This window comes from Furipterus horrens, unplaced genomic scaffold, assembly GCF_987537825.1.
Source record: "Furipterus horrens unplaced genomic scaffold, mFurHor1.1.pri manual_scaffold_4, whole genome shotgun sequence".
NCBI classification, from domain to species: domain Eukaryota; kingdom Metazoa; phylum Chordata; class Mammalia; order Chiroptera; family Furipteridae; genus Furipterus; species Furipterus horrens.
Window position 1 is genome coordinate 122979927 of NW_028327174.1, and position 20199 is coordinate 123000125.

A 20199-nucleotide genomic window follows, 5' to 3' on the forward strand; every position below is an offset into this window, starting at 1 on the left:
ATCTCTGGCCAATGGAGGGGAAAAAATGAAAAGCAGGGAATCTCCCCAATGTCTGATCCTCTTTAGTGTCATTAACCCCAAAACACTGCTTCCCAAACTACTGTGAAAGATAAGACTGTGAAAGATAAGACTAGAAACAAATTCAAGTTAATCTCATGAGCATGTTTAAAAAATATTAATATCATGTAGTTTTCTTTGCCTTCCTCAAAAACAAAACAAAACAAAACAAAACAAAAAAACATAGATCAAATCTGGTATACATGTAATGAACAACATTCTAGGAACACAAGTCAAAGCCAGAAACTGCATTGAACAATTTTCAGTCAAACTCAAGCTGGAAAAATGGCTGCTTAATTTTTACATGCAAGTATACTGACTTAAGACCAAAAAGAGGCACTTAAATCTGTGTTTAAACAAGTCTAATTAAGTGGGAAATTAAGACAATCATCTGGATAACGTAAGTCAAAAATGTTGGGGGCCATAATTATCTGAGTATGTCAGTAATAGTATTTTTGCTTGAATTGTGTGGATAATTATCTTGATTCTCCACTTCACTTTCCATGTGTCAACACAGAATAAATGAACAGATGTTCTTGGAATTAATGAATACATTCATATTCAGTGATCAGTTAGCAAATTTAATCTTTTTTTTCCCTCCAGTTGACAACTATTTCCTAGAGATTCTTCTAAGAGCAAGACATTTTATTTTATATTTTTTAATTGAGTGTACTGGGGTAACATTGGTTCACAAAACCATACAGGTTTCAAGTGCACAACTAAATAACATGTCATCTGCACATGCACCGTACCCCATCTCCCCAAGCAGTCTCTTTCCGTCCCCATTCTCCCCGCTTTGCCTGCTTCCACCTAGCCCATTTTTGTGAAATGCTGTGAGATGTGATTAAGCATTTGTAAGTTTATTTCATAGCATTTTATGCCAAGTCAAAAGATGGTCAAAATATGGAATTTTAAATTATATTCTGTAATGATTCAAAATCTCCTGGTACAGTAGCTATAATTTGGCAGTGAATCAGCCTAGAAATTCCATCAACACTCTGTTTCCACTTGGTCACCCAAACTAGCAACCATTCCCCCAAAAAGAACACTAGAGGTATCCAGCTCCACAGTTTATAATGGACTTTCCCATCTCCTAGTGTGCACTCATAAACTGTTACAGAAGTTCCCCAGTCAACCAGAGAACTGTTGGCATTGTTTTATAGGTAGAAGCCAGTTTGGGGAGGCTGCCCCAGAAACAGTCTACATAGGAATTTTGAGCAACACTTATGAAACGTGTCAGTGTTACATTATAATCTAGCGCTTGAATGAAGTGAACAAAAGGAGCTGGTGGGAGCTGAACATACCACAGACCAAGTGTTTAGAAAGGACGATACCCTCCAGCAGCATCTTACCTTGGAGCCAGTCTCGGAAGTAGTGCAGCCACATTTTGGGAAGCTGTTTATTTTCTTCCAACATGACATACTTCACATTACTGAAACTCTTGTGAAGGTCATAGAGTAAGTGCTGGATATTCGGGTAGTCTGCTTTCTGGGTGACTATATACATGTTGTAGAAAGAAAAGTATTTGAACTGTGCAGCAATAAAGTCATATTCTCTGGTTTCCCGAGGCACAATGTCTGTCAGGTCCAGTCCGTCACGCACTCGGGTGGTCCCATAGAGGCTGACCCCCAGCAAGCCCAGGAAAAGAAAGATCACCACAACCTGCAACAGAGTACAGAGCCATGAGGTCAGACTGCAAGGGATGTCACTGACCATCCTCAACGAAGAAGTTGTTGGGTTTATGCGTCACTTTCACCATCACACAGTCCCCGAGGCAGCGCGCAAGAGTCACTCTCCCCAAGAGAAAAAGAAAAAAGCATAATAATCACATTTTTAAACAACCTCATGAAGAATAAAATGTTTAAAAGGTAAGCTGATCAACATTCACAAGTAACACTTGCTACCTACAGATTCACTCCTGTAGAAGATAAGCTCACTGAAATGGCCCTATGTTGTCAGTGGATCGGCTCCTCAGGAGGGCTGAACTCTATCACACCCAAAGATTTCCCAAGGAACCTGACTGTTACTTTTCAAAGACAGGAAGAGTCGCCTGTTTGGTAGATTACCTTGGCTTTTGGTTTCAAGAGGAAAGGAGCATAGTGTTTCTCAGCAAAAGATGAGAGTGTCCACTTGGTACAAGGGGGCTCCAGGCAGTGGAGGCTGGAGTCAGAGAACTGGGAGAGCAGGTCCCTCGTGGAGCTGGTGCTCTCAGGGCTCTGGCAGCTGAGGGTGTCCTGTGTCACGGTGATGGGCTGCACCGAGATCTCGGAGAGAGGCTCGGCAGTCGTGTAGTACACGTGTGTGTGGGGGTCGTACTCCGTGCGAAGCTGCACCGTGGACTGCATGGTGATCTGCGTCTCGTGGGCGAAGCTGTGGCTGCTGTAGGGGGGCGGTGGGCTGGAGTGGGTACCATCGTGAGTCTCTGTGTAGGCCTGAGGTTCAACCTGAATCACTCTGCTGACACAGGGACTGAAGAAGGGAAAATGTATTGCAAAGATTACTGAAACAGGGAAGCGATGTTTGCATTTCTGCCAGTGACAGATAATACCCACTTTACACAGCTCTGATTTAGGAGAGAAACAGCATACTGCTGAACTCCACGAACATCCCCTGATTTCTCTATCTGGTCACAGACACGAACAAATCAGGGGAGGCCAAATGCTTGGCTGATCCCGAATTTGGCTCACAAAATCTAGTTACATGCTGATGAACCCTCAAAACATAATTCCTTTAAAAAGGCTCTCTTTTCTCCATATGCGTGGTTTTCAACCTTTGTTCTGCCCTACTCCATAGAGATATGACGCACTCCTAACAATAAGCAATACTGATTCTTGACAGAAATAAATAATCATGTGTGTATCATAACCTCGGGGCTGCGAGAATATTCAGTCTGAGGGGTGGAGAACCCCAGTGACTCTGCTATCTCCCCAAAGTAGGGCCCTCTGTCCATTATCTCCACTGACCCCAGTGCTCTGGTACAAGCCCTGGGAAGTGTGTTTCCTTCCAAAACCTCAGACTAAAGTGTTCTCTACACACTATGACTCTATGCCTAAGAAATAAGGCTGCTGTAGCCAGGAAATGTACCTTGTAAAACAGCAGAAAATATCCAATCGCCTGTCCTCACGTCGGTACAAATCCATGCTGAGAATTGCAGGAAAAATGAGGAGAACCATAGCAAAATTGAAGACCACCACTACGGCTGCCTGGGAGCAGAAAAAACATTTAGAGGTCACCAGTACGTCTCCTCCCAGTCAGAGGACTGCTTTGAAAATAAAGATGTTTTACATAAACATCTTTCTTTCACTTTCCTACTCAAGTGTTTAAATCTGAAATAGATGTTAAAAGTTTCTCATCACTTTGCTTCTCCTTCATCATTAAAAGACTATTTGAATAGACTAGACCTCCATCATCCTGGTCCTTTCCACTATTAATAATTCCACGAACCTGTAAGGTAACAACTGCAGGAACTAAACTAGCATCTTGGTAGCAACCGAACTAGACCAAATCTACAAAGGCAGAACAGAGAAGATACTTGACATGTTTTAATTTAAAACAAAAGGGAACACTTCCCTTTCACAATATTTCTAAGAGTTCATGCAGCCCTGATTTTACACTTACTTAGAAAATTTATATATAAGATGGATCGAGTATATCAAAATGTCACCTTTAAAACATGAAATAAAATTTCAAACATGTCCCCTGAGGTTTTTAACAGGCACATTCCAAATAGTCCCTGGAGCAGCCTGTGGGGTGTGTGAGTGCAGTAACATAAAAGGTCAAGGAGAGTTAAGCAGAAAGAAATTCCTGTGTGTGATTATAGTATGCAGAATAAATAAGTGCAGATTCAAAAGTCACTCCATAACCTAGAATAAACATGGGGTAGATTGTGTAGTGCTTTGGCAAATCTCCTGCTGACCTAGTAAAAATTACACAATTGGGCTGTTAATAGAAGAAAGTCAACAGAGGACAGCTGAAAGGCTCTCCAGTTCAGAAAGGCATGGTGAGAAGCAGCACAATAAAGAAATGCAACTGCAATGCTAAGCAACCAAGAAATCATCAGAACATTTTTTTTTTTTGACAATTATAACTTCTCAGGAGGTTGTTCAAAGAACTGCTCTGTTCCAAAACCTTCTTAGGCTGGGTATATATATCTCAAAGTGAGAGAAGAAAACTGATACCTACCAAAATCATAAGAACTCTGCAAAGGGCTTTGGGTGGTAATTGTGAATTTATGCTCAATTATGGCAAACCCAAGTTCTAGAGATGCCTTTCAATATTAATTCCCTGTCAAGTGCACAAACCCAAAAAATAACCAGGCTTCTTCTAAAATGACATGACCCCTCTCTTCTTCGTCTGTTGTGAAGATACCTCATCAGTTCAAAATATATGAACGTGCCAACTTGGCACTCTAACATATATAAGGTACTTTAAAGACCTGCAGGATAGGCTTATGTTAATAAGCAAATCACTATTTTCACTAAGAGTCACCTAATAGGTAAGTACTTTAAAAAGAAAAGCCGGGGCACTATGCTGGGTACTGACTGGAGAAATAAAGATAAATAAGACAAAATCTTGCTCTTCGGGACTGATATAGCCAGACCTTTAAATAAATTACAATTTGGGCTATTATTCTAACTAAAGTGTGTACCGGGTTCCATAGCAGCTCAGAAAAAGGAGGGAGCACATGCAGGTGGGGGTGCGTGTGGGATGGAATGGGTAGAGTCAAGGAGGAATTTTCAGGGAAGTGTAAAAGACAAAAAAGGACTCTGGCAAGACCCAGGAGGAAGGATAGGCCATGTGGAGGGAATCCGAAAGGTGGAATCTGAGAGGGACACACCTGGCACAAACACTGGTGGGTTTAAAACTTATTAGGGGAAGCCAAAGGGGAAAGGAGAAGCCATGGGAGATCAGGTAGTTATACATGATTCACTGGATTCCTGCAGCAACCAGGAGGCAGACATTAGCATTGCTTCTGACGCTATTATCTGATAAAGGCCTGGTGGTGCAGAGGGTGGTCACCTGCCTGAGGCTACCCAGTAAATCAGGTTCCAGTGTGGGCTTGATGCCTATGCACTCAGCCCAACTGAGAACTGGGAGTTCTTGTTAGATCTGGCTACCTACTGAGGGGAGGGACATGGGTTGGGGGAGGACTCCTGGCCACCCAGACAATAGAGATGTTGGGAAGAACGAGGTGGAATCCTTTCAGCTTTTCTTTTTTATTGTAGTCATTTTTAGAATTCAGGAGTATAACGTAGACAAGAAACTCTGGGTATCTCAGTTTGAGCAAAGTTCCTAAGGACAAGGGCAGAGACAGAAGATAAGCTGTGCTGGCACACACACAGGGCCCAGGTACGCAGCCAGGACCACACTGATACTTCCGTAAGGGCCAGGGAATGTATCTGATACCAGCCTCATCCACTGAAGAAATGCGTTGAGCATCTTGCTCTGTCTCTTGGTGGACATGGAGCAATGAGAGAAGAAACCCAAAGTAGCATCTCATCTGGGCTCCCTCACCATCAAGTGTTATTTTCTCATTGTCTGATGAGAAAATAACAGAACTTCAATATTCCCTAAAGTACACCAAAACAGTAAAAATGAACAGCAAGGATTTCTCAGTAAAGAAAAAAGAAGTATCATTTCTGGAGCAAAGGCAAGTTTAAGAAATTGCAATTCTAAAAAATGATGAGGAGGATTGTGCACTGTCAATCAATTCCAATTGTGCTTAAAGGCAATGTCCCTGTAAAGCATCTATGGTGGCCCTACTGAGATAGTTGCAGAGCAGAGACAAACTGGCTCTGCCTAGAGGCACCCTCGTCTAAACCCTCTGACCATGTGGAACAGTAAGGCATTCTTTTTTGGGGAGTTCCATTGAAGAACACACACCATTCAGTTACCAGCAGAGCCCCAGTGCAGAGCACTGGTTCCCAAGAGTTATAGCTGGTGCCACTGCTTTCTGGTACAGAGGAGGCATTTGGACAGATGGAGGAAGATTGATAAGAAGGTATGAGACAGTTCCTTTGAGGGGAAAAAATCTATATATTTTGGTAATGCTACAAAATTAGAAAAATTCCACCGGGAAAATTCCTAAGTTAACATAAGTTATTATTGGACAGAACCACTTTGGGTTTCTCTCCCTTTTGATGCTTAATCCGTAGCATCCTAAAAATATAAACACAAATGAATGCCCAGAGTCACAACTTAACACCAGTCACTGAAGGAAAGAGAAGCTACATGATGGTTAATTTCAAATGTCAATACATTTAAAAGGGAACCCGCATTCAAGTTTCTGATGATTACTATAAAACTCATGGCACAGTCTCCCTCCCTTTTTTCCTTACATTTTCTTCTTTTCAAAAAAATTTGTTTGTTTGACAGAGAATGAGCAGGTGTCATGTGAAGCCATTCTTTAATATACGAGGACTGATGGAAGCTGCAGATTCAATTTTCTGAAGTCATACTCCAAGTGCCCTGGGATAGAAATGCAAAACCCAGAGTACTCATTTCATCTCAGTCAGGTGCTTACCTTGGAAGAACTTAGCATACTCGATTTTCTAAAAGACGTTAGGAAAACTCATGTAGCGTTTCAGACCACCACAGCATAGGATACCATTAAAGGAGAGTATGCCTTGATGAATCACCAGTGTGTACTGAGAGAGGAGAAGAGAAAATGAGAGAGAGGACAAGAACACAAGCAGGAGTATGAGGCAAAGCAGATAAAGAACAGTGAGGGAGAAGGCAAGCAGGAAGCAGAGGTGGGAGAGAGGACCCCACTACTAAAGACTCTAGAACAATTTCTCAGTTCCAGAAGCTGCTGCATATGAAACAAGAAAGGGACGTCAAAGGGAGCGGAGCTGCACAGATGCACACCTGTGCAAAAAGGCGTCTGAAAGCTTTAGCTGCACCAGTAACTCAGCGGGCATCTTTTAGTTGCCTTTACTTATCTTCCTTAAGCAGCTAGATATATTTTCTTTTCCCTGAGCTTTCACCTCAGTTTCAGATTTAATTCTATCCATTTAACACTTATTACCTCCATTTTTATATGTATTTATAACAAAAATAAGCTTTTTTTCTATTGTTTTAAGTTTTTTTTTTCTTTTGGGAGCAGGTGGTCATAGTGATTGGTACAAGCAAACACTAAATATTAAAACAAGTCTGGTGTTCCAATCACAGCAGGATCCTTAGTTGCTTTATCAGTAATTAGTAAAATGAAATTCAAAAATGAAGGCTGATAAAAGAGCTAATTACGTTGACAAAAATATAAATAGAAACCTAATTTATGATTTGTCAATTTCTCTTCTTGGTCACAATCCTTAGCACCTTTTGGTGATTAAAGAGAGTAAAGGCATAATGAATAAGCTGGGTGTAGTGACAGTTTAAAAAGTGACATCAAAAGCGGTTTCCTTTAAACAAATGGCCATCTCATGAATTACACATCACACTGTAAGGAAAAAGGGAAGAAAGAAAGAAAAGGAAAGCCATTGCTCCTTTTATCTTTTTTGGAAAACAGTTGAAGGTTTAAAATTTAAATGTAGCCCTGACCAGTGTGGCTTGGTTGGGTGTCATTCCGCAAAGTAATAGGTCCCCGGTTCGATTCCCAGTTAGGGCACATGGCTAGGTTGCAGGTTCAGTCCAAAGTCAGGGTGAGTACAAGAGGCAACTGATCAATGCTTCTCTCTCACATTGATGTTTCTCTCCCTCTCTTTTTCCCTCTGCTCTATCTAAAAATAAATAAAATCTTAAAAAAAAATTTTAAATACAGTTCACAAACTTCAACAATACCCTTGAGATAGCAAAACATTGCACTACTTCAGGCTTAGGAAGACCTAAGTGGTCAAGTAGTCATCTTTTTCTGCTGTACCACCCACATCAGGACTCCTGGGAGCTCCCACAGAGGCAGAGAAATGCCCATCCTTGAGGCTGAGCTCAGAGCTGACTACAGCTGCAGCCCCGGTCTGCAGAACTCTCCATACTCACAATTCACATAAGCCGGCTCTTTGTTTATAAAAAAGTATCTTGATGGCCTCTAGGTATGAAAGGGCTGCCTTGGAAGGACAGGGCAGAATACTGCGGGAGTCAAACTGAAGAAAGGAGAGAAATTTTGAGTTTTTGGGGGTAGCCTAAGAAGGGAGTCAGGGATCAAAAGGAAAGAGAAAAGGGGACAGGACAGTTTGTGGAAGCTAGCTAAGGAAAGAAGTTGGCAAGGGGCCATTAACGAACCCTCCGGCAGGCAGACAATGGCAATTCTCACACAGTGGGACTAATAACTCAATAATAAGTTATCACCTAGCCTGGGCTACACAGCAAGCTCCTCCTTATTGTCAACCTTCTCTTTATTGTCAGCTGCCTCGTGTTGGGCTGCTTTAGGGAAGTCAGGAGATGGTGGTATGCTTGGAGAATAAACGTGGAAACTTGGAGAGGGATTTAGAAGCAGATGGCCAAGAAATAGGCTTTACCATAGACGAATGCAGAGGACTCCTGCTTGTCTGGAGTAGGGGCTTACCGGCGTCCCACATGGAATGACCCTGGTACTATTTTAGTTTAACTACAGAAGAAAGGGCAACTCCCTAAGGCACCGGGCCTTGAAGATACCCAGGCTGCAGGCATCTGGGATATAGGACATAAAAGAAAGGAAAAAACCCTAGAACTCTTTTTAGAAGGACTGTCAAGAGTTATTGCTTAAAGAAGCATCTGCTCAGAAGGAAGAGCGCCACAGGCTGGCACGCTGTTTCATTCGCTGCAACAGCAGCATCAGCACAGCAGCGGTGGCACTCTGTGTCAGTGCAGCAGAGTTAATCACTGGAAACTCACCTGGAGGGAGAAGGCCCGCAGAGCAGGAATGGGGATCAGTGCGGCCATAAAAAAGGCTGTGACGTTGCTGATGGATGTGAGGGCCACGCTGGCTCCCGTGCGCTTGAGGCACTCCCCGGTCCTGTCCTGAGAATGAGAAACCACAGCGCTCACAGCTGCACAGGGCAGGGTTTCCTCAGAGCGCAGATTGTGTGAACAATCCAAATACACAAAGAATTAAGACAGGTGGGAGTTTATAATGCTGACGTCAGGGAATAAGAAAGGGTTATCCCTGCCTTTCCTTCTAATGCAGGCATGGAAAGCATTTTCTGTACTATCTACATAGCCATGTGTTATTTGTAGTTTTTGTCATCCAAAACACAAAGCTGCAAGATAATATGATTTAAAAGATGGTGAGGACAAAGTAACCCCCTTCCACCCAAAAAAACCCCTCAGAGAAACAAGTGTGCACTTTGAAATACATTTTCTAAGATTCTTCTAACTTGCTTTACTTATTAGAGCCTGTAACATGTCATGTGACTTGGGACTCATTTATTGGGGCAGACGGTGAAAAATGAAAGGGCAAATACTCAGGAATAGAGGGGACTTTGGCTGTCCTCAAAGCTTTATTCCTTTTTTTTTCTTTATTACCTCAAAAGGGATTCTTTTATTCTGTCCTGTTTCACTAAATGCATGTGCCAGAAGGAAAACATCATCCACACCAACACCAAGAGCAAGAAATGGCAAAACCTACAGTGAAAACAGAGGACAGTGAATTAGACAGGTGAGCTTCAATTCTGATCATTCTAGGGCTATTTAAAACATCACCCCAATAGCCACCCAAAGGACAGCTTATATCACTCATGGTGAATAATTTAGTTTTATCTGATAGTTAAGCCCCCAAAGTCTAGTGGTTTTAGCTCACAGTAGATCTTACACGTTTCTATTTCTAAGTGCTACACACAATGATTTTTTTATAGTTAATAAATGAGAAGGAATGTAACTCAGCTGAAGCAGTGGTTCTCAGAGCATGATCCTTGGACCAGCATCATCAGGAACTGGTCAGAAATGCAAATTCTCCACTCCCATCCCCCCAAAACTGAATCAGAAGCTCTAGAGTAGGACCCGGCCACCTGACTTTGTACAGGCCCACCAGGTGATTCTAACGCACACTAAAGTTTGAGAACCACTGCTCTAATAATTGACCTAAGTCCCTCTGATAAGTGAAGCATTTCTACTAATCATCAAGCCCATTCAGATCTTCTGCCCACTGATGAGTGGGAGTTGCCCATTTCGAGACCTCACTCCCCTGAGAAATGTAGCTCCTGGCAGAAAAAGCTGGAAGACCCTTTAGGTGACAGGGACACACAGGAGACCGGGCCTGGGGAGGGGTGTTGGGCAACAAATCGATGGATAGCTCCTTTAGTACCTGAGTTGTTGCAGCATTAAAGGAAATCCCGATCAATGAGCACAGGCCCAATCCTGCAGCCACTGACAGTGCAACCAACAGGACGCCAGCCAGCCCCACGGCACCCTGGGACTTGGAGCAGTCCCAGCGCAGCATGGTTAAGCAGGCATAGGCAAGCTGCAAGCAGAACGGGGCAGTGGGGATGAAGGGGACAGGGAGGAAGAGGGAGGAGAGGGAGGGGGGACACAAAACAAAAGCCAAGCATTAGAATGTGTAAGGATTCTAATGTTTTTCCCCACCCATCACCCCAAATCAAAAGGTAAAACTTAAAACTTATGAAATACAACAACAAAAATTTACATTACAGACATCACACTAAATGATACAAATCAGATGGGCAAACTGCTTTACACGACCACTTCTCAAACTGTTACGAAGCCCAAGCTCTTGCTTTCTTAAATGCACATGTGTGTTAAGAGCAGTTAAAAAGCAGGAGCCATCCTGGAAAGGTAAAAACCAAAGCTCAAAAGAAACCCAAACACCCAGGGGGACTGAATTGATCATCACCATCAGTAAGTAGCCACTGGCCACTCGAATAACGCTGACATCTGAGAAGGACTTGAGGATGTCTTCCAGGGTCGTTGTGGTAAAGGAAAGCACCTTCTGAGTGGAGTTTTGGGCGACACTTTGATGAACCACCTGTGGTCACAACATAAGGATAAGTCATAGATGAAATGAAAGCCTCAACAAGCTTCAACAGATGTCAGGGGACACGTCCCCTCATCCCACCCTTACTTTTTCCTGATTTATTATAGAATTCTACATAATTCAGGTTTGAACTTGTACTAACATTAAATGACCCTGGCCTGGGACAGTGACGGTGACCGTGAATCGAGTGAGAGTGTGGGGCTATGGGGAGCCAGTGTCACTGAAGTTCTGTTCTAGAGCGTGGAAGACTGCTATTCCCCTCTCTGTAACTCTACGACTGATCAGTTTCCCCTAATCCAAAGCAACTCATTCTTATGGGCACCTCTCCCCTGTTCATTTGCTGGCCACCTTTAAAAGGTCACATGCAGCTCAGTAGAGGTCACTGCTTGGGAAACAAAGGCCAACTCCTGTCACATGACCTAACCAAGGGAACAGCAGCTGTGAACAGATTCTATGCCTCGCTAATGTTTTCCAGACACCTTTCCTTGCTAACCAAGTTCTTTTTAAAACACTGTTATGCCTAAATGTTCAAAATGGTTCAGGGCACCCCAATTAGCATTGGTGTCACCCAGATATTAAGATTCTCAGTATCAAGAAAAGGGAAAAAAGTTTTCATCCCACAAGTTCCCAGAATTACAGTCTTTTTTAAAAATAAATTCTAATAATAAAAAAAAAATGTTTTAAAACGTCGTTCAAATGAAGTGTTTAGGAACTAAGGGGCTTGTACCCAGACTCAAAGGTAGGTGTAGGAAAGCTGGTGATTTACCTCCACGTAGGTCCTCTGCCAAGCCTCCAGGATGGCTGCTGCTTTGTCCTCATTCCAGTTGATGTGTGAGACATACTCATACCCCTTGAAGTGTTCGTACATCTGCTTGGGAGTCATTAACTGAAACATGGTCTGCAAGGCATGGGCACTACAACGAGGCGGGGGTGGGGGGAGAAGGCACAGATCAGCACCCCCAGGAAGCAGCTCTCACTGTGTCAAATTCCAAGCGAATGCCCCCAACTCACTTGCAGTCGTTCTATCCTTCTACATGCGCACATGTTTCCATTAAAACTGGACCTGGATGGTTATTTTATTTAATAGATTGATGTACCATATTAAAGGTGTAACCTTACAAACCTTTTACAGATAGACCCCAAAATTAAATTAACAGGCAATTTCCTTTCTCAGGTTCTACTCAATGAAACAGGAAGGGTAGAGGAGTGGATAGCTTGACCAGATATGCTGGGCTCACTCCTGCACGCTTGCTTGTGCAGAGATCCCAGACAATGCCTTTCCTGGGGGAGAAATCTCAGACGGAGTGCCTGACACTTGACGGAATAAAGCGCACAAACTCACAGAGGATAATTCTCGGTTAGCTGTCATTTGTTAGTCTTTCTCTTTAACAGGCTAAAATGGAGTCTGACTTATACCACTTAACTCTATATGCTATGAACAATGTCTCTTGCCTGCTTTACATCTGCCCCAACCTAAAATCCTATAATCACTAACTATAGTCTTGAAGAAAATGACAAAACGTTCTAAAAAATTCTTCATAAGGTACCTTTTCAGTCTGGTCTGGTCTGGTATTATTTCCTAGCTAGGATAACAGTGTATTAATAGAAATACACTTGCAGATGTCAGAAGGGAAGTGATTTCTCAGGACAAGACAAAAGTGAGGTGGCTTGAATTTCCCTGTGTACCGCATTACCTGACAAGCTTCCCAGTGCTGTTCTTGACTGTGCCACCAATAATCAGCTCCTCTTGCCAGTGCATATACTTCCTGGATAACCCATGACATCCGCCATTCAAAACAAGGGCCATATCAAGAGGCTAAAATAGAAAGACAGCCACATAATTGCAGGAATTAGCAGGCAGGTCACACGCCTTGTTAAAATCTAGTGCATTCAGGGCTTGTTTGTTTCAGAGAGAACACTAAAAACAAGGCTAATGAGAGGCGTACAGTAAATCTTACAGCAAAACTTCACTCCATAAACAAACTTAGCTCTATAGACAAAAAAAAGTCATTGAGAATGAAATCTTTAAGACGAAAATAATAAAACGAAAAATGGCGGGGGTGGGGACAGGACACACACACAATATCTTCTCCCTGACTGTCCAGAGAAGACTCACTGATGTACTCACTTTGGTTGCATTTTTGTTGGGGGCTGTGGCGGGGCAGTCTGGATCAGCCGGATTGAGACAGGGCCGGTCCATGTAACCATGACCAACTTCCGCCTTATTCAGCATTTCCTCCCAGCTGTCCACTTGATAGTTTATTTTCCTTAACTCTTCTAGGAATTCCAAAGGGTCAAAGTTTGTCCACTGCAAAGGAGGCTTACCTCTGTGAAAGAAATCAGGAGGCAAGACAATGAAAAGTGGCTTCCAAACCCTTAGTAAAATAACAAGACTGCATACAGTGCATGTACTACATGCAATTACATGAGGCTTTTTCGGTAATGCTGCCATTCTGGGACCCCACCATAAAAACCAAATGCTCCTTTCAGGTCTATCTGTATGCAGACCTAAGTCAGGAAAATAATTCATGACTAAAGGTGGCAAGCAGAGAGCTAATAAATGAATGAAGGTACAAAGAATCTCTTCTTGCCGATATATTGTATTTTAATATGTAAAAACAAAATTACCCAGCAGTGCTTCTAAACAGAAGACTGAGATTCAAAATTAAGAGAGGAAAAAAAAGAGGAAATCACAATATCAAATTAGCACTTGCTGGCCTAATAACTCCTTCATAAATGTCATCAATCAAAATATTTGATCTCCATTACCTGTAATAATCCCATACTTATGAGCTCCCTCTGACAGTCTGGCAGTCAAGCCCATAGGCCCCCTGCTGCCTCTGCCATCACCACCATCAAGGCCACTTCCCCCCACACTCACTTCTGAATTTGTGCTGTTGACAGACCAGAAAGGCTTTTGGCTGCCTGTTATGTGGTTCAAACCACACTGTAGCTGCTTAACCAGGCTGAAGTCATTATTCAGAATCTCCCAACCAGAAAACACAAAACCCCTTATTTCCCATCTAAAACTGTACACTGAAGGTCAGGGTATGGCCACTGCAAATTGCTTTTGCAGATATGTGCAAGCTAGGACAGAAACAATACCCAAGCACTAACTCTTACATAATTAACTGAAAATGTCAACACTGATTAACAATTATTCTTTTTAAAATGATGCGGTGTATATAATATCCAACTGCTAAACTGAAGCATCCACTACTAGGGCCTTGAAAGATAGCAGATTTCCCCCTTAAATGTCATTAATGTGATTCAAAGAGAGGTTAACATTTTTACTTCACAGGAAGATCTTGAACTTCAACTTAAAATATTTAGCTCTGACATGTACCAATAAAAATCCCCTCCTTAAAAATAAGCTTGAGTGCGATCTGCAAAACTGCAAACGTTTTAAAGAGTTAAGAATCACACAAACTCTGAAATCATTTGCATTTTATTTGCATATAAATAGGTTGGTAAAAGTGAATGAAATTTAATGATGCCTACATAACTTTTTTTTGAAAAGAGGAAAAATACTCTGCTGAAGTCCCCTCCCTCCATCAACTATTCACTCAAAAAATGCACAACGAATTTCAATGTTTTATTTCTTGTTCAAAACTGAAACAGAATAAACAATGATAAAATAACATCAGAAACATTCTAGAGCTTAGAAATCACAGACATCAGAAAACGGGATCACATAACACTTACAGTAGGTATGCTGTCCCAGATTGTAACTTGGCCCCTTCCCAGAAGCAGTCCAAAGGTGTAATGATTAAACAGGGGTAAAGGTATTCTATTATCTGTCAAAGTTAGAAAGAATAGGCCACGCATTAGGCTAGCTTATACTACTGGAGTGTTTCTGAGAATTTTCTTTGTAAACGAAAAGAAAATATACCTGATCCATGTAACCTGTTTCTGTGATAAGTTCTCCGGATTTGTAACATAAATGTTCCAATTTCCACTGTCTAGTAAAGAGCAGACAAAAATTTCTCATTGCAATAAAGATAATCAGTGCAAAATCAGAACTATAGAACATACAGAACCATGATTTCGATCACTTTTAAGTATGTCAAATTGAGCAAAGCTTTTGCCAAGTAGAGAACCAACAAGCCTGTTTTAATGAGTAGAGAATACTCAATTGTAATTAACATGTGGGTGTTTATGCAAATCAATGCTACCAAAGTACTTGAGAAGTCTTGTTTTTTTAAGTGTTCTCCCAATAATCTTGTTTGCACCATTAATTTGCTTTTTCACATACATTGAACAACTTTAGGGCAATAATTCAGAGTTCAATTATCACAAATTTAAAATAACTAGGGACTAAAAATCGATAAGGCTTATAATATATTAACATATGCAGGTGAGAAAATATTACTTTTTTTTAACTGGTAGATAAATGGCCTTATTAACAGTGTTCAAAATGAGCTTTCCTACTCTAAACCATAAGTCAATGCTGTAAACTCTTCTTGTTCTATAGAAATATTAACTATACTGACCTACAGTTACCTTTTAGCTATCATCTAAGTATTATTATAGAGCTCTGGTATTTCTAGAAGAGTGTTATATAGGTCCATGCCTTTAAAAGGGAGATAAGTCTAAGTGGAAAAAAGAAAATTTAGAAATGGTAGGGGAGGGAAATTCAAGAGAGGAAAAAATAGAAATAAAAAACTCTTTCCAAACTGCTCTTCTATTGATCACCCAAAGAAGCATTCTGGACTTTGCCTTCTTCGCCGTGGAACCTGCCCATACATTGCTCAGAACCCCACTAAAACACCACCTTCCTGCTAAGCTTTCCTTGACCAATGCTATAAAGAACAACCCCTTTCTCTTGAGCACTGGTTGGTCAGACACCTGGAGCACCTGCTGTGGGGACTGCCTGTGTTTGGCTTTGTACATGTTTATCTGTATTGATGTCTTTTTTCTCCCTAATTGAACTGTCAGCTGCTGAGAGCAGGACCCAAGTTATCAATCCATTCATTCACCTATCTATCCACCCACCGATCTATGTAAATGTTTATATAGCATCAACACAGACCATCTAGCACAAGTAGGTTCTCACTTAATATCACTTGATCAATTAACTCTTATTTACACTTGCTTGAGAAGGGCATGGCTGTGTTTAGGACAAAACACTGGGCTTGGGGACATAAGAAAGGGTATGAAACCTGGCTGTACTATTTAATAACTGTATGAACTTGGACAGATGCTCTAATCAATCTAATTCTAAATTTTCTCACCTAAAAATGAGATAGGATGAACTAAGAGTCTTTCAAGTTCATGCATAAAAGTTCTCTGGTTCCAACTCAGCTTAAGAGTGTTACCTCATTGCAGATGCTTTCACTTTCTCCTAAAGTAAGTGACAAGCCCCCCACCCCCCCTTCCAGGTAGGTTCTGGTTACACCCGGCATGCTCACAGTGGCCCTGGGACACCCATTTCTACTTGCAAATGTGACAAAATTGCACTGGGTAGTTGCTTTCCCTACAAAGCTCCTGACAGATTGGGAGGCTGTGCAGGTAACAGCCCAGACATGCTCTCCACCCAAGTTTGCCTGATGAAAGTGCTAAAAATACACCACCCCCTTACATTTTCCAAAATCCTTTCCTGTATACATGTACTTGATCTTGTTCTGGGAACCTCCTGAGGATAATAGAGCAAACGTGATCATAACTTGGTTTACAGATGAGGAAACAAGAGACAAGCACAGATTTTCATTTTATTCTCCCTTATTCTCCCAGGCCACTGAATATGTCTACATTGCCACTTCCTTACCTCCTCTGTGAAAAGAAAAAAAAAAAACGTACTTGCCAACCCCTCAGTTAAGACGTGTTGAAAGCCTATGGAGACAGGATGGAGTTACATATAAATGTCAACTCAGTGGTCCCCTGGAAGTGAGGTTTAGTGAAAGTCATCTCAACAGTTCAGGGAGAAGATCCAGTTAAATTCATCAATGGCAGTTGGTCAATCAACAAATTCCAAATGCTGCCCTGACCTAAATGCTGTCCAGGAAAGGACAAGGTGTGAACCCTGCCCTGATATCTCACAGGTCAGATAGATAAGAAAAAGTGCTGTTAGTTTTGTCCTGGAACTCTTTCTGTGCTTTTACTATACCCACCATGTTGTTAAATTAGCGATGAAGTCAATGGGTAATATTCTGTAAAGCTGTGTATGAGTCCACCGATCATTCCACCTACCTGTGAGCAGGAATTCACCATAGTGGCTCAACCCTCTATTTGCTCTTTGACACAGCCAACAACTGTCACTATCTGTTCTTCTCTTATTCCTTGCAAGTTGACCAAAGGCAATTCAAAATCTAACCATCCTAAAAACATCTCAAGTAAATGAAACGTCTTCAGAATAGGTAGATAGCCAGCAGCCAAGGGCTGCTTGAGGGATCCTATACATTTGGGTATAGTGCCAAAATACTTACTGAAAATACATTATAAAGTCATAAATTTGATTGGTTACCGAACTATAGAAACAAATCAAGATTAAAAAAACAACAACATTTCATTAAAAAATTATTTGAACTAATATGTCATGTGTATTTCCAGGGCAACCTTATTTACTAAAATAAAGGACCCTAAGCCAGCAGTCTCTCCCGCCACCATACCTGTTGTACATATACACATGGACCCGGCTGGCCTGGAGTGCTGAGTCCAGATGTTGGCGGAGCGCTTCTGTGGTCAGGACATTAGCACCTTCTTCTTTCGGGGTCTGAATCATGAGTTGAGGATTAAACATAGCCTCCTCTCCAATCTTCTGGCGCGTATAATTTAATTCACGACTTACTCGTCCACCAACTGACAAACACGTAGAGGTTTCAATTAGAACAGCAAAATCTCCAAACAAATCCACGTTTTATCTGCTACCTCATTGAGAAGCAGAGGACACATGATAAACAAACTCTGGTCATAAAGATGTGTGACTGATGTTTGAGGAATAACAGTCACATTATTGTTATTAGCGATGTTTAACTTTACCAATAATAAAAATAAAAAATACTGACTAAAACCATTAAGGACTGCCCTGTCACACACAAACCTAATCTAATGCCCATGTCATGCAAACCTGATGCGTGCATGCTTTGGGCACCTTCTAAGGTACCATATGTATAAAGTGGGAAGGGGCCTGGAAAACCTGAGACACCTTTTCCTTATAGACCAGACCAGATATCGCTATTAAAATTTCTTTCACTGGTATAAACAATGTGACCCTACAGCACATTTCAAGATAAATGGCTCCCATTTACACTCTTCTAAATAATCTGGCAAGAGTAACAGGAAAATGTTTCTCCTTGTAGAAGAAAAAACAAGGAAAGGTGACAAACATGTATTCAGCAAAAACTTGCCAGGAGAAGATGAATAATGGGACTCATGTCAGATGGAAATCCTACTGGAGAGGAACCAAATATATCAGCTGTAGCTGTCTTGGGCAGGCCCTGGAACCTGGTTCTATCAGACTCACCTGGTCAGCATCCAGAAAACACAGGTGCCAGGTTGAGCTGCCTGTGTTCTGTGTTCTGGGAGCTCCCCAGGTAATTCTGAACCTGCTGGAAGCCAGAAACTCTGCCTCGGCACCAACCCCATACCACAGCAGGCCAGGCAAAGCCAGTACCATCGGGCACAGTGACCTTGCTTTAAACGACTTTTGTCTTCTTCCTCAGGTTCTAGGTAGTACACGTAGGAACCTTACATTTATTCTGCACTCTTAAACCTACGTAACTTTAACAACATACATATACAGTACCGCAAAATCCTGTGATACAGTGAAAAATCTGCAATCAATAAATATAATATGTTTTAAAATCCTATGATACAGTGAGGCTGCGATAAGTGAACCATGATATAGAGAGGGACTATTGTATTTCAATTATGGTTTCAAAACAAGCTAAGCTCAGAATGTTGCACCTGGCTAGGGGGTACGGCGGGGAGTTTCATTTCTCCATGGGGCAGCTGTGTGGGGAGGAGAGCGGTGAGGTGAAGCTCTGGAGGGGTTTTTGATCCCATTCAGTGAAGGGAAAGGGGCTGTGAGGAGCAGCAAACTGAGAATCCTAGAGCCCCCCCCCCCCCCCACTCCAGGTCCCAGGAGTGAGTCTGAAATGAAAGTGCCGAAAGGCTCTGGACACACAGGCCTTCAGCTCTATTGTTCAGAAGGAGCCTTCAGTGATCACTGCAGCTTTCCCACGAGGAGGAATCCTTTTTCTTGAAGTTTAGTATTCAAGGACATAAACATTTGGTTTGGGCAAGTAAATAAGTACTGGGAACTGAGGGTTGTTTAGTTCTCTTGGCATATTTTATAAACAAGAGGGCAGGCTAAAAAGCAAATACTGCCCTCATTAGGAAAAGGAGTACAGATTCACAGACCAGCAAGATCATCTGGGCAGGTTCCCACAGATGGCCCAGGCCACCTCGGAACTCTGGGAGGTGAGGCTGAACAGGCTGTGTGTGTGTCAGTCGGAGAGGGAGGGGGTGGGGACGGGGAGAGAGGGGGAAGGGATATTATCAACTGGTTACCTAAAGTGTTAGGACTCCTTCAGCAGAACTTTGACAAATGCCGGAGGGAATTCGGGAGGAGTGTGCAATCAATCTGAAGTTCAAGAAAGACCAGAGGAAAACATAGGAAACAACCTGCAATGCAGGGCAAATTTACAGAATGCCGCAGGCCCCTTTCAGGATGAAGCGCTGAAGCTGCCTGCAGCCAGGGTCTGGCTGGCTCTCTGGGCAGAAATCGCAATGCATTACTATAACCAATTAACTAGTGAGCTGAATTACACTCAATCCCACCTTTTCAAGAGGCAGAAAAGTAGTTTGAGGCTAAAAAGTCAATTATTAGCCCAGAGGTCACTTCTCAAAAGCTACAGCACACCAAGGAGCTCCAAATGACCTTTCTGAAAAACAGCTCAGCCTCTTCCTTTTTTTTTCTGGCCCTGTGACATCAATGCCCCATACCTATAAATCATTTATATCTGCACCCGCCTCCTCAGACATTGGCTAGCACAAGATTTCTTACTCTGCTTACAAAAGTTGCACTTCCTTTTACCTTTACTGAAGCTTAAAACTTTAGGTGACTTAAGACCTTGAGGTAAAAAAACAAACAGAACAGGCACACAGGCCCCCCTCCTTGACCTCAGGACCTTAGCAGAGCAGCAGCCTGAAACTATAAGCAAGAAGATGATGGCCCAAGGGAGGTGTGCACACAAGAAACATCAGACACAAGCTTCCTGCAACTGAGAACTTGGTCT

The 20199-nt window shown here is 42.1% G+C and overlaps 1 protein-coding gene across 1 annotated transcript in view; it reads right to left on the minus strand.

Annotated features, from left to right (window-relative positions):
• The window catches only part of PTCH1 (patched 1), a 68688-nt gene that overhangs the window by 21302 nt on the left and 27187 nt on the right, over nt 1-20199 (minus strand). The window contains exons 3-15 of the mRNA XM_090274031.1: nt 17569-17758; nt 14853-14922; nt 14666-14757; nt 13089-13287; nt 12655-12776; nt 11727-11874; nt 10820-10951; nt 10274-10429; nt 9496-9594; nt 8866-8991; nt 3142-3260; nt 2124-2526; nt 1410-1719 (exon numbers count right to left, since the gene is read on the minus strand). Coding sequence (XP_090130157.1) covers nt 1410-1719; nt 2124-2526; nt 3142-3260; nt 8866-8991; nt 9496-9594; nt 10274-10429; nt 10820-10951; nt 11727-11874; nt 12655-12776; nt 13089-13287; nt 14666-14757; nt 14853-14922; nt 17569-17758 — 2166 coding nt within the window. The remainder of the gene's footprint in view (nt 1-1409; nt 1720-2123; nt 2527-3141; nt 3261-8865; nt 8992-9495; nt 9595-10273; nt 10430-10819; nt 10952-11726; nt 11875-12654; nt 12777-13088; nt 13288-14665; nt 14758-14852; nt 14923-17568; nt 17759-20199) is intronic.